The sequence below is a fragment of the Kogia breviceps genome, chromosome 9, assembly GCF_026419965.1.
Source record: "Kogia breviceps isolate mKogBre1 chromosome 9, mKogBre1 haplotype 1, whole genome shotgun sequence".
Classification (NCBI taxonomy): Eukaryota; Metazoa; Chordata; class Mammalia; order Artiodactyla; family Physeteridae; genus Kogia; species Kogia breviceps.
In genome coordinates, this window is record NC_081318.1 from 11,597,615 (window position 1) to 11,612,157 (window position 14,543).

Here is a 14,543-nt window from a genome sequence, read left to right on the forward strand (position 1 = left end):
CTAGGAAGTGAGAGCACCACTGTGACAGAATAATTATGAAACAACATCACCAAGTTTATTGTGTCCTAGTTCCATTTAAAAATCACTGTAAAAGATTTATAATAAAAACATGCTTACTGGGCTTCCCTGGTGGCGCAGTGGTTGAGAATCCGCCTGCCGATGCGGGGGACACGGGTTCGTGCCCCGGTCTGGGAAGATCCCACATGCCGCGGAGCGGCTGGGCCCGTGAGCCATGGCCGCTGAGCCTGCGCGTCCGGAGCCTGTGCTCCGCAAGGGAGAGGCCACAACAGTGAGGCCCGCATACCACAAAAAAAAAAAAAAAAAAAAAAAAAAAAAAAACATGCTTACTTGGCTAAGTTATTGAATAAAATATTTTTACTCCTAAGCTTTATTTTTTTTCATGTTTCATGCCATACTTGCCACAAAATATTTGGGTATCCTAGAAAACTGCCATCTATGAAAAGAAATGATGATTCCTTATGAGAAATTAATGATTATTTTGCTCATTATTCATCATTTTATATTTTGCATGCTCTTTCACTTATAAATTTCAAAGTCTCTTTCAATACCTATTTAAAGGCTTATGTCTGTAACTGCATAAAAAGGATGTATTCATAAAAGATAAAAATATAAATTATTTTCCCAATTTTATAAAAAATCATTTAAATGTCTGAGATATTAGCATTATTTATTTCCGTGGATGTATATATATATATAAATACAATTTTATGTGAGAAAAAAATGTCTGGAAGAAATAATGAGTGATAATGGTGGTTATCTTCAGATAACGAAAGTTTGAGTGATTCTGAAACTTCTTTACAATAGTCTATATTTTCCAAGTTTCCTACAATAATCGTAAATTATCAAAAAAGAATATTAATGTTTTAAAACTAATAAACCACCTGCGATATATTTAAGTGAGGGAGGCTAAATAACTATGCTTTGTCTTCAACATTAACCTTGGCCTACAAGACCCTCTGATTTGAAACTAGTAAGGATTGATCTGGCATAGGGCAGGGGAACGTAAGGTAGGATAGAACTGGTAGCAAAAAGGACAAATACTATATGATTCCACTTATGGGAGGTACCGAAAGTAATCAAATTCGTAGAGACAGAAAGTAGAATGGTGGTTGCCAGGGGCTGGGAGGGAGAGGGAAATGGGGAGTTATTGTTTAATGGATACAGAGTTTCAGTTGGAGAGGGTGAAAAAGTTCCCGGGAATGGATGGTGACTATGGCAGCGTAACAATGGGAATGTACTTGAGGCCACAGAACTGTACGCTTTAAAATGGTTGAGGGCTTCCCTGGTGGCGCAGTGGTTGAGAGTCCGCCTGCCAATGCGGGGGACACGGGTTCGTGCCCCGGTCCGGGAAGATCCCACATGCCGCGGAGCAGCTGGGCCCGTGAGCCATGACCGCTGAGCCTGCGCGTCCGGAGCCTGTGCTCCGCAACGGGAGAGGCCACAACAGTGAGAAGCCCGCATACCGCAAAAAAAAAAAAAAAAAAAAAAAAAAAAAAAAATTAATTAAAATGGTTGAAAGGGCAAATTTTATGTTATGTGTATTTTACCATAATTTTTTAAAAAGTATTTTCTCAAAGAATACTTTCTGGGCACAGCATAGGTCTTACTCTTTTCAATTCGTGCTTCAATGTCAGACGTTGCTCTCAGTCTACCAGAAAGTATGCTGTTCCCTTAAAGAACAAAGACTGTCTTTTCCAGCGCCCACACCTCCCACACAGTGGGCACTAAGGAAATATTTGTTGAATAAGCTTGATTGCTTCTCCTTTTAAAAATAATCTTTGTGTCACCCCTGTACAAATTGCATTACTGACATATTTTGTTACAGATGTTTTCAATATTCGGTTCTTTGAGGAGACTGAGTTAGCAAGACTTTATATAAATGCTGTGATAACAGAAGCAGTGATGCTTATATCTAGCTTGGAAATGCTGAGAAGAAACATGTATGCTGTACATACAAAATAAACAAAACATACAAAAATGTTTTCAGTATTTCTTGTTACAGCCCTGAAAGTCTGGTCTTGCTACTAAAGGTTGGTGATGATATTCCCCAAAAATAACAGATTAGTGAAAACTCAACCACAATAATACATGTAACAAAAAATTTCAAACACAGATAAGGTAAAGTATGTTATTCACTCACATAAATACAGTCATTGGCTTTAACTTGAGAAATGCAGCTTTCCCCCTAGCTTCCTCATGGATTTCTCTATTCAGTACAGAGGCCGAATGGAAATGCTTTCCAATTCTAAATCTTTGAACCAGATGTTTTCCTTCTCCATTTGCAACTTTCTCGCAGTAAGATCAACAGTCTCCTTGAATCTGATCCCTACAGGATTGAATGGATCCTACTTTTGGTGCTGACCCAAACCTCAGGGCTCCCAACGAGTTTGTCAGCAGGGTAGGAAGCTACCAACCTCAAAAACGTAGTCCTAATCCCTTATCTTATGAAAACTACAGTTCTCCCTGAAGGCAGAATTTTGCTCTCAAATATTATTGCACTTTAGTTCTGATGTGATATAACGATCTGATGACACAGGAGTCATTTAAAAAAATCAGTCTTGAGAAAAGCAGAGACTGAATACTATTATGTAAATAGTGTATCTTAAATAGTTAATTCAACCTCTTCTTAAAAATAATTTAATTTTATTGAAAGAAAAATAAAAGTCCTAAAAAACAAAAACAAAACTGCCACCATCCCCGCCCTGGCCTTGAGTTTCTACCACTGTAGTCCAGGACAAGTATTATTTATAGTTAAAAGATGTGTCAGTCAGCTTAGCCTCCTGAAGTTCAAAAGGCATTCAGCTGCCCACTGCTAAAGCCCAGCTTCAAAGGCTTTTATCTGTTACTAAGGCCAACGATCCAAACCACTGGAACTTAGGTTCATTATAAGCCTGTGACAGAGGCCAGCCCCATGAGCAGCCACCAGAAGCCACATCCTGGCTCGCTCCTGCTTCACAACTCTGATCTGATCTCAGGATTCATTTCCTCTCACAACTCTCCTCCCATGTGGGTCCTTGATCTTGTGACTTTTTAAAGTATCAAGATTATTGCCCTTCACTTGAGTGAATCACACAAGAGCGGCCAACGATACAGGCTATAATTCTATAGGAATTCAGAAGAGGAGGCCATTGGTGATATTAAGAAATGCCCAAATCAAACTGTTATCAAACATAGATGGAAACTCCCCAATATCATGTATTTGAGACATATAAAATTTTCAGCGAAACATTTTAGATAATGGTAGACAACTGTGTCTGATTAATTTCCATTTTAGAATTCTCTCTACTGAAAACTCTCTCTCTCTTTACTATATGAACTATTAGTACTTGACAATGGTCACTAGCTCTTAACTGTTCTATATTCCTCTAACTGGTTTAGTATGCTACATGGTAGACTTCTTGAATGTTTAAATCCTGCTTTCATATCCCCATTGCACTTAGCAAGGAGATCTACACCTAGACATCCATGTCTACATGGTCAATAAATTCTTGCTCAAATGTAAAGGAAGCATGGCAGCAATTACCTATAACAACAACTGCAGTAAATATGAAGACTGAGTATTATATTAGTGAACCAGCAAAAATCACTAAAGTGTCTGAATTTATAAGAGAATGTCCATTGATGATCCATTCTCTAGCAGCCGTAGTTACTTCTACAGGTAGAGAAATAATGAAACTTTGCATTAAAAAAGTAATCTAGGGCTTCCCTGGTGGCGCAGTGGTTGAGAATCCGCCTGCCGATGCAGGGGACGCGGGTTCGTGCCCCGGTCCGGGAAGATCCCACATGCCGCGGAGCGGCTGGGCCCGTGAGCCATGGCCGCTGAGCCTGCGCGTCCGGAGCCCGTGCTCCGCAACGGGAGAGGCCACAACAGTGAGAGGCCCGCGTACCACAAAAAAAAAAAAAAAAAAAAAAAAAGTAATCTAGGTAATTATAATAAAATAAGGCATTCATGTGTTCAACAAATATTTATTGTTTACCATTTGCCAGTGGGGAACAAAATAGACACAAATCCCTGTCCTTTATGAAGTTTACAATAGATTGAGGGAAACAAATGATTTTAAAAATAAATAAAATAATAATGTTAAAGAGAGAAGGCAGAGCAAGGAACAGTCTTCTGGAGGACTGCAATTTGGAGTGGCAACGACAATGCCAGAAATGAGAGGGAGTGAGCCATGCCCACATCTGGCGAAGAGCATTCCAAAGGCAGAGGCTCTGGGGAAGCATCTGCCTAGCAGTCAAGGAACATCAAGGAAGCCAAAGTGGCTAAGGCAGTGTGAGAGGACGGCAGAATTGCAGGAGACAGCTTCAGAGGTATGAGGTGGAGGACAAAATCATAAAGGGCATTTTCATTCGTCACGAAAACTCGGACTTTTTACTCTAGGTTGAAAAGCAGGTGGAGAATCATGAAAGAGATGTGACACATTTTTAAAGGATCCTGTTAGCTGCTGTATTGAAAATAGACCAAAGGCAAACAAAAGCAGAAGCTGCAAAACCCATTAGGACCATTGGTTTACCATTGCAGTAAACCAAGAAAGAGATAATAGTGGCTTGCACTGAGTGGTAGCAATGAAGGTGGTGGTAAGTGGTAGAATTACAAGTTCATTTAGAAAGCTGAGTTAACAACTCTAACCCTAATTTTTTCAAACCCTTGTGTCAAGGGCAGACTTTTAATAGATTGCAGTGAAGGAGATGCTTGTTGCATATGAAACCCCAACCCAAAAGCAGTTTATCTAAAAATGGTTTAATGAAAAAGTCCACAAATAATAAATGCTGGAGAGGGTGTGGAGAGAAGGGAGCCCTCCTACACTGTTGGTGGGAATGTAAATTGGTGCAGCCACTGTGGAGAACAGTAAGGAGGTTCCTTACTAAACTAAAAATAGAACTATCATATGATTCTGCAATTCCACTCCTGGGCAGATATCCAGAGAAAAACATGTTCCTAAAGGATACATGCACCCCAATGTTCACTGCAGCACTGTTTACAATAGCCAGACATGGAAGCAACCTAAATGTCCATTGACAGAGAATGGATAAAGAAGATGTGGTACATATATACATTGGAATATTACTCAACCATTAAAGGAATGAAATAATGCCATTTGCAGCAACATGGATGGACCTAGAGATTGTCACACTAAGTGAAGTCAGTCAGACAGAGAAAGACAAATATCAAATAATATCACTTATATGCAGAATCTAAAAAGAAATGATACAAATGAATTTATTTACAAAACAGAGACAGACTCACAGACTCAAGAGCAAACTTATGGTTACCAGGGGGGAAGGGTGGGGGGAAGGGATAGTTAGGAAGTTTGGGATTGACATGTACACACTGCTATATTTAAAACAGATAACCAACAAGGACCTAATGTACAGCACAGGGAACGCTGCTCAATGTTATGTGGCAGTCTGGATGGGAGGGGAGTGTGGGGGAGAATGGATACGTGTATAGTATGGCTGAGTCAATTTGCTGTGCACCTGAAACATCACAACATTGTCAATCAGCTACACTCCAATATAAAATAAAAAGTTTAAAAAAAATAAAAATGGTTTAGCTACAAGTCAAATGGCTTAGCATCAGAATTGCTGCATGATTGGAATGTGAAATGTTTTGTCCATAGCAACTAGAAGAATGGCCGCATCGTGAAACATGAAAAATAGTTAACAGAAGCATACTGAAGTGAGAAGATATCAGGGGTTCAGTTTTGCATATGATAGCTTTGAAATGCCTGTTATACATCCATGTAGACTTTCAAGAAGCATTATACAAATGTAGATCAGAGAGATACAATCTGAAGATCAGACCACTTGGATCAAGCTCTCTAGAATCAGAGCCTAAAATGGAGGTTCTTGTGCAAGTGATTTTTTGAGGAATTGCTTTCAGGAGAAACCTATAGAAAATTAAGAGACACAAGACAGGGCAGGGACTGTTGGTGGGAATGTAAATTGATACAGCCACTACGGAGAACAGTATGGAGGTTCCTTAAAAAACTAAGAATAGAACTACCATAGGACCCAGCAATCCCACTACTGGGCATATACCCTGAGAAAACCATAATTCAAAAAGAGTCATGTACCGCAATGTTCATTGCAGCTCTATTTACAATAGCCAGGACATGCAAGCAACCTAAGTGTCCATCGAAAGATGAATGGATAAAGAAGATGTGGTACATATATACAATGGAATATTACTCAGCCATAAAAAGAAACAAAATTGAGTTATTTGTAGTGAAGTGGATGTACCTAGAGTCTGTCATACAGAGTGAAGTAAGTCAGAAAAACATTACCGTACGCTAAAAAAAAAAGGTTATGAAGAACCTAGGGGCAGGAGGACAGGAATAAAGATGCAGATGTAGAGAATGGACTTGAGGACATGGGGAGGGGGAAGGGTAAGCTGGGACGAAGTGTGAGAGTGGCATGGACATATATACACTACCAAATGTAAAACAGATAGCTAGTGGGAAGCATCCGCATAGCACAGGGAGATGAACTCGGTGCTTTGTGTCCACCTAGCGGGGTGGGATAGGGAGGGTGGGAGGGAGATGCAAGAGCGAGGAGATATGGGGATATATGTATACATATAGCTGATTCACTTTGTTATAAACCAGAAACTAACCCACCATTGTAAAGCAATTATATTTCAATAAAGATGTTAAAAAGAAAAAAAAAGATAGGGCAGGGGAAGAAGCTAGACAAAAAAAAAAAAGTGGTTTGAGCTTTTATCTAGTCTTGCTTTGATACTAGGGAGATCTGGAGTATAGATTGCTAGAAACTTGAACCTTTAAATTCTGTCAAATCTTCTTTATCAATAGAGGCAACTCTTCCTCCCTTATCTAAGGAAACTGGTCACTCCTTCCCTGCAGAGCCCATCATGGATGCCTCTGTGGTAGTTTCCTTGCAAGGCATTACTGATCCTACTAGTAACCCGCTCTATCTCCCCTCATTGCTTCTAGAACTATAACCAGATTCTAGTCCCAGCATGCCCAAGAAATGTCTATAACTAATTTCTTTCTCTTAATTACATTAGGTATTATCACTTTAAAATATAAATAGTGGTGATAGTATTCATTCTTTTAATATCTTGAGTCTTGTAGGAATGTCTAAATTCATTAAATATGCTGCAGGTTTTGGGCTGAGATAGATATATGCATCGTTATTGAATACATATATTATTGAGTGTTTTATCAAAATTCATATTAAATTTTTTCAAATGACTTAGCATTTTGGGGGATGATTATATGAATTTTCATTTAGATTTAGTTATAAAATAATTTAATGGATTTGCTAACAATGAATCATCCTTTAATGACTACAGTAAACTCTATTTGATAATGATGTAACGTACTGCTGGACTTTGCTTTCTAATTTTTTTTGTTTGTTAGGCTCGTTTTCATGACTATTCCATTGGTATTTGCAAAGAAGTTGTGTTTTCTGAGTGTGTACAGTTTGACATCTATCAATAGAAGCTAATTTATTTGATTATATTTATTTTTTTCTCTGTTTGACAAAGGTAAAGTCTTTTAGTGATTCTGTTTATATTTCTTGTAATTTGTACTTTATAAATAAGGCTATGTTATTTATCATATATTCATACCAATTCTATCTTAATTTTGCATTTTACCTCTTAACATTAAAAACTTATCTTGTTATCTCATTGATCATTTAGGTTTAAATTTCTTTTGTTTGCATTTACTTGACATGTTATTTTTCATTCTTTTATTTTCAACTCTCTCTTTTTTACGGATCTTAGAAATATCATAAAGTTGTTTTTGCTTTTTAGACAATCTGAAGACCATTGTCTTTTAGGTGTAAAGCCCATTTTTATTTAATTATATATCCAATATGCTTAGTCTTAGTTCTAGCACATTATTTTATGTTTTGTGTTTTGTTTTTAAAGGGTTTCTTTAGGATTTTTATATTTGTTGCATGTTTCTTCATTTTTGTTTGTGGTTCTATTAATTCTAAGGAATGTATGTCTTTTTGTTCTAGTGCTTACCTTTATAAATATAATTTTATATAATTTTCTTAGTCCTCTGCTTCTTTCGATCAAATCTGTTGGTTACTACCTATGAGCAATAATGAAAAAAACAATTAACTATGTTACAATAGTCTGTGACTTCCATCTTGCCGGCACTCTCTCTTGCTGACACTTTCTGTGTCACCTTCCCATTTATTCACTCTGATCTACAGAAAAGACTATGTGGCCAGGAACTTAAGGAGGTCTCCAGCCAACAGCTCATGAGGAGCTGATGCCTCAGTCCAGCAACCCATGAGAAACTGAATCCTGCCAACAGCTATGTGAGTGATTTGGGAAGTGGCTCCTTCACAGTTGAGCCTGGAGATGACTGTAGCCTGTGAGACCCAGAGCCAGAAAATACAGTTGAAATTCTCAACTGTATTATGATGTGCCTGGATTCCTGATCTACAGGAGTTATGAGTCTGTAGTAAAGGTTGTTTTAAGCCACTAAGTGTCAGGGCAATTTGCTAGATAGATCATCGATAGGTAACTAACACATGCATACTAAGGGGCTTTTGTATTTCAAGGTGTCTCTTTTCTGCAGAAAGTGTATTTGTGCTGGAATATTATCTCTGTCCCCACTGGACCCTCTCATTTCTCTTCGTACTTATTTTTACCTTCTTTCTTGACTTTAACTGATCTCATATGTGATTGGTAGTGGTATCACATAATTTGAAATTTCTGAATTATTTGTCTCTTAGCTTTACTGGAAATGCAGTTTTCAAAGTCTTTTTCAACTTTCTATTGCTTTTATGTGCTTTCCAGGGAAAGAAGAGGCAAAAACATTAACTTATGCAGCTGTGTTTATAGCAGAAGTCTTATTATTGTTTTAGTTTGCATTTCCTTGATCAACAGTGATGATAATATTATTTTCACACGTTTAACTTGGCAATCTTTATTATATATTTTCATCATTAATCAACATTCTATTAGTTTGCCTGTCTTTTTCTTATTGATTTGTAGAAGCTCTTTGTATATTAGAAATATTAGATTTACCTTTCTGTTACTTGTCCTTTAAAATTGAAAAGGACTTCAGTGATCCCTACATTTATAGAATTTGTTATTTAAAAAGTTCAAAATTTTTCTGTAGTCAAATTTACCAATTATTTCCATTATGACAATATTTTGAGTCTGACTTAAGAAGACCTAAGAAAACAGGGGTTTAGAATTGTAGGAGCTGAAGGGTAATACGTACTCTATGATGACACCCAAAAGGGTGGGGACAAAAGGTCAATATTTCTGTAAAATATAAAGGTAGCATAAGGGGAGTTTTTTAAAAATTAAATAACATTTACATTAAAGATCATCTTTGTAGGATCTAGGATAAAATGTTGGCTCTATATTTGCTGCAACACTATTAAATGACTATCTTTTCCCCCACTGATTTGAAATGCTTTACTTATCAAATATAATTTTCCATGTAACTATTATCTGGATTGTCTGCTGATGAACTTACCTATTCCTACACCAATAACACACTATTATATATAACACATATTATAGCACTAAAGTATCACAGTTCTATCATACACTGACCATGAGACCTCAATAAACTCCTCTAAATCTTAGTTTCTACTTTGCAGTGTTTGTTTGAGAATTAAGTATATAAAGGATATAAGTAAATAAATTTTCTGACCCCATGCCTCACACAAGATAAGCATTCACAAATGATTGTCATTAATACCATCATAAAGCATGATGAAATTAGACTATAGGCAGAAATTAATGATAATAGTATTACTAGGTATTATTTAACATATTTATTGGAGTATAATTGCTTTACAATGGTGTGTTAGTTTCTGCTTTTTAATTACTAGGTATTTTAAAAATACAACAAATCCTACTTCTCTTTTATATTTCCCTGTGTGTTCAAGTTCCAAGGGAACTTCTCCCTGTGGGGACATCATGCAGATTCTGGTAGATGTTCCATCTCCTAGCCTAATAATATAGAGTGGAAGGAACAAAGAGTAGTTGATAGTTTGCTTAGGAAAGGTCCACTGGGTCAGTAACCAAGGGGAGAAATGGCACTTCCCTTAGATTTCCAGAGGAAGGAGCTTCACAGTTGCTTAGCAACATGTAAATGCATAAGGAAGAAGGAAGGTAAAGGTATCACAAAATCAGGCAAATTGTACTCTCTCATCCATTTACTATTCCTACATTGTGCATAACTCAAGAGAAACAGAATACATGTTTGACCTCCAAAAATAAGCTGGCCAGACAGTGACTGGCATACAGCTCAAATAGAACCATAAAAATATAATTGGTAGTAGTGGGTAGCCCAGATTATATAGATGCAGACAAAAAAGTACATGTACTTACAGCTGGATTCCAGATGCAAGAGAACCATTCTGTTCAATGTAGCAAGTATTTGTAAGTGCTTCAGGGGACACATGGAAGGCTACGAGGCAGCCCACACTTTCCAGAACTTTAAAATCTACTAAGGAGAATAAAATGAGTATACAGACCACACCACCACAAGGCAGAATTCACGTCACAACTGAGCAACATCCCACTTGTATGTCCTCTGAAGTGAGAGATCAACGCTTGAGGTGTCGGGGGGGGGGTCCAGAAAAGCTTCCCTGAAGAGAAGCCGTTTGAATTAACCTTTAAAATTAAACAGGAAAGGGCTTCCCTGGTGGCGCAGTGGTTGAGAGTCCGCCTGCCGATGCAGGGGACACGGGTTCGTGCCCCGGTCCGGGAGGATCCCCCGTGCCGCGGAGCGGCTGGGCCCGTGAGCCATGGCCGCTGAGTCTGCGCGTCCGGAGCCTGTGCTCCGCAACGGGAGAGGCCACAACAGTGAGAGGCCCGCATACCGCAAAAAATAAATAAATAAATAGGATTTTGACAGGTAGATGTGGAATAAGAGAATACATTTCAGCACGTCATGGAGGAAGTTCCAGGCATGTCCAGAACAATGATAATCCAAATTTTGCTGCAAAATAGGGTTGGTTCTACCAGAATGGAAGCAGTGAAAGATTAAACTATTTCCACATTGTGGAGGTCCATGAATGCCAATTTAGGGACATGTGCTTTAATTGATAGGGACTGAACAGTGAGTGATAAGGGTGTGGGTGAAATTGTCAAGAGATCAATTTGGTAATGGTACTTTTTGTTTGTTTTTTGTTTTTGTTTTTTTGCGGTACGCGGGCCTCTCACTGTTGCGGCCGTTCCCGTTGCGGAGCACAGGCTCCGGACGCGCAGGCTCAGCGGCCACGGCTCACGGGCCCAGCCGCTCCGCGGCACGTGGGATCCTCCCGGACCGGGGCACGAACCCGTGTCCTCTGCATCGGCAGGCGGACTCTCAACCACTGCGCCACCAGGGAAGCCCTTAATCCATTTTTTTAAGAAATCATTTTTTATTAAGAGAGGCAAAACTACAGAGACACATGAAAATGGGGGCTGAGGATAATACCACATTTAGGGATCAGGAACTCATGTGCATCCTTCAGAAACACATTTCAACAGAAAGGGCAGCAGGAGACTGTAAGTGCCCATGGGGAGACTCTCAGCAAGTGACTAATTAGTAGGATGATAATTTGAGGGAGTGAAAGAGTGGAGGGGATTATTTTTCGTGGGGGCGGGGGAGGTAAGAGGCACATTGAATAAGGGAAGGACAGCAAAGAGGAAAAGGTTGAAGACTGGTGTACAAGTGGGAGTGCTTGACTCAGCAAGGGATAGAAAAGAGGCAGGAGAGCATGGGCTAGGAGAGCATGAATGTTAGCCTTGAAAAGCCAAAAGCAGGGACCTGTCTTCTAATACAGAGGGAAAGGGGAGGAAAAACAGGAAATGAGGCTGAGAGATTTTAAAGCAAATACAGGGACATTGAGGGATCTCAGCTGGAATGATTCAAGAGGTCACTGAGCTTAAGGAAAGTTTGAGAAAATCTGTGAAAGGCAGAAAAGCAGTCTACATGCTTCACCAAACCAAGCCGGGAGCCTTCTTCTTAAATCTTATGCATCAGAAAGAGATGAACCTCTCCATGTCAAAAATTTTAGTAGGTCCCAATGGCAACATAAAAGAAGTCACATCTAGGTTCATGGACCTTAACATTTATAGAACAGACTAACTGACTGAGTTATTGTAGAGGACATAAACCATACATAAATCATAAACCCCTAGAATTCAGGGGGATCTCAAAAGGTAATCTGCAAATATACAAATCCCAGGTAACACACACAGCTGCACACGTGCACAAATCACACCATGCTCTGTAAAGAGAGTTCAGACACCAGGAACTCTTGCATGAAAGGAAAGAGAGCTTCACTGCACTAGGTGGCTAGAAATCAGTTAAGGATGAAAAAGGAAATATGGCTTTACAGGATGAAGCCAAAGGAAAATTGAGTTTCCAAAAATCTTCTCCAGTCTGATTCAACTGATAAAAAGTGAATCGTGGGCTTCCCTGGTGGCGCAGTGGTTGAGAATCTGCCTGCCGATGCAGGGGATATGGGTTCGTGCCCCGGTCTGGGAAGATCCCACATGCCGCGGAGCGGCTGGGCCCATGAGCCATGGCCGCTGAGCCTGCGCGTCCGGAGCCTGTGCCCCGCAACGGGAGAGGCCACAACAGTGAGAGGCCCGCGTACCACAAAAAAAAAAAAAAAAAAAAAAAAAAAAAAAAAAGTGAATCGTGGGCTTCCCTGTGGTGCAGTGGTTAAGAATCCGCCTGCCAGTGCAGGGGACATGGGTTTGAGCCCTGGTCCGGGAAGATCCCACACGCCACGGAGCAACTAAGCCCCTGCGCCACAACTACTGAGCCTGCGCTCTAGAGCCCGTGCTCCAAAACAAGAGAAACCACCGCAACGAGAAGCCCGTGCGCTGCAATGAAGAGTAGCCCCCGCTCGCCACAACTAGAGAAAGCCCGCATGCAGCAACAAAGACCCAACACAGGCAAAGATAAATAAAAATACAATAAATTAACTTTTTTTTTTAAAGTGAATCATGTGTCCGGATCCTTGCATCCAGTTTCCAGAAGGATAATTTTAAACACCAAGAGTTTAGTCACAGGAAAATAAGTTTCCTGCTTCTTTGGCCACATCAAGTCCCACAGGGAACATTTACTGTATCAGCTACACCCTTGCTAAGTGTAAATCAGTGACACTAGACCACTAACTAGTTCAGTACATTCCATGTCACCTTGAAATCCTATCTCACTGAAATCATGAAATACATCAAAGAGGGAAAGAGCATTAAATGTGGCAAAGCGATTTAAAGAAGCAACGTCCCATTCTCCCCAGGCTTTCTGCCGTAGAGTCCCCGAGGCTTCTCATCAATTGCACCCCAAGACGCGCATGCCCTGAGGAGCGGCCCCTCTCTAGCGCAGCTCTCAGCCCGCCGTTACTCCAGAAAAGAACAATGGGGTGGACGGCTGTGCACAGATAAATCCAGCCCGCCACACCCAGTACCTGAGTTCCCGCGATGGAAACACACCTGAGGCACTGAGCACCAGTGACAGAAAACAGGAAGCGGAGAGGACAGTAAGGGAGATGAGAGCCAGGAGAGCCGTGATGCGGGCCTGTGTGCTGGGATCATGAGAGCCTGAGATGGCCAGGGAGACCTTCTTGGTTTGTCTTCCCAGAGATGTAATGAGCAAAGCCACGCCAGCGATGAAGACGACAGCGGGGACTGTCCAGCTAACAATTTCAAAGGGAAGAAGTCGAGTCTCTCATGTGTTCTCACAGCATCCCCAGTGACATTCCAAGGCTGCAGAGCTCTCTTTAAATAGTTCTGACATATTCTCTGGTTGCCTATGAAAAACAGAATGGGGCTGGAGCTGGAGAACCCCCCAGAGCTGAGCAGCATCCATGGAACCAATGCAGACAGCATCTGCTTTAGCCAGAGGAAGACAGGGTGGGTGAAGGTTGCGATTTTCACACAGTACAAGAAACTGAGCCAGGTGGAGAACCAAAACGTGACAGCATTCAAGAAGTCCCACTGAAAGACTAGGAACTGGAATACAGGGTTGAACGGGAAGGCTCTTGGATTCAGGAAAATATAAATGTTCTTACTCATCACCCCCCATCACAGACAGAAGCTAGAGGCTCCCAGGCTGACCGGTAACTTACTGCAGGGTGACAAAGTTCTCTGCAGCCACCACTCCACGCCCGGTGCCATGGTGATTAAGCCATTACCCACCACTGCCACCAAGCACAAACGGAATAAAATGGTAGCAAAGATAAAGGCTATCTTATCAGCCAAGTGAGGTCCTGGAACCATGTCCTCTCCACTCATCTCTCCTGCAGACAAGATGGGTCCCAAGACTTCAAAGTCTATTCCTGTAGGGTGGCTCTGGAAGGTCCTGTGTGATGCTGGTCTCTCCAGCTTCCCTACGTACAGAGGATAAAGTAGAGGATGTGGGCTCTCTGAGGAGGGTGAAGAGGTTTCTTCTTCTCCGAACCGATGCAAATATCATTAAGGCTCAGTTTCAAAGGTCCCCCTGCCTGCCCATGAATTTGCCTCTCCTTCCTCTGCCTACCGTCTGCCCACATCAACACTGGTGCGCATACGGCGT

The 14,543-nt window shown here is 40.6% G+C and overlaps 1 protein-coding gene across 1 annotated transcript; it reads right to left on the reverse strand.

The window, feature by feature from the left end:
• Positions 1-13,221: 13,221 nt before the first annotated feature.
• On the reverse strand, positions 13,222-14,263 carry TAS2R60 (taste 2 receptor member 60). The gene is given in 3 exon segments (XM_059074813.2): positions 13,222-13,418; positions 13,421-13,672; positions 13,675-14,263. Coding segments are annotated over 3 exon segments (1,038 nt in total).
• Between the last annotated feature and the right edge of the window lie 280 nt (positions 14,264-14,543).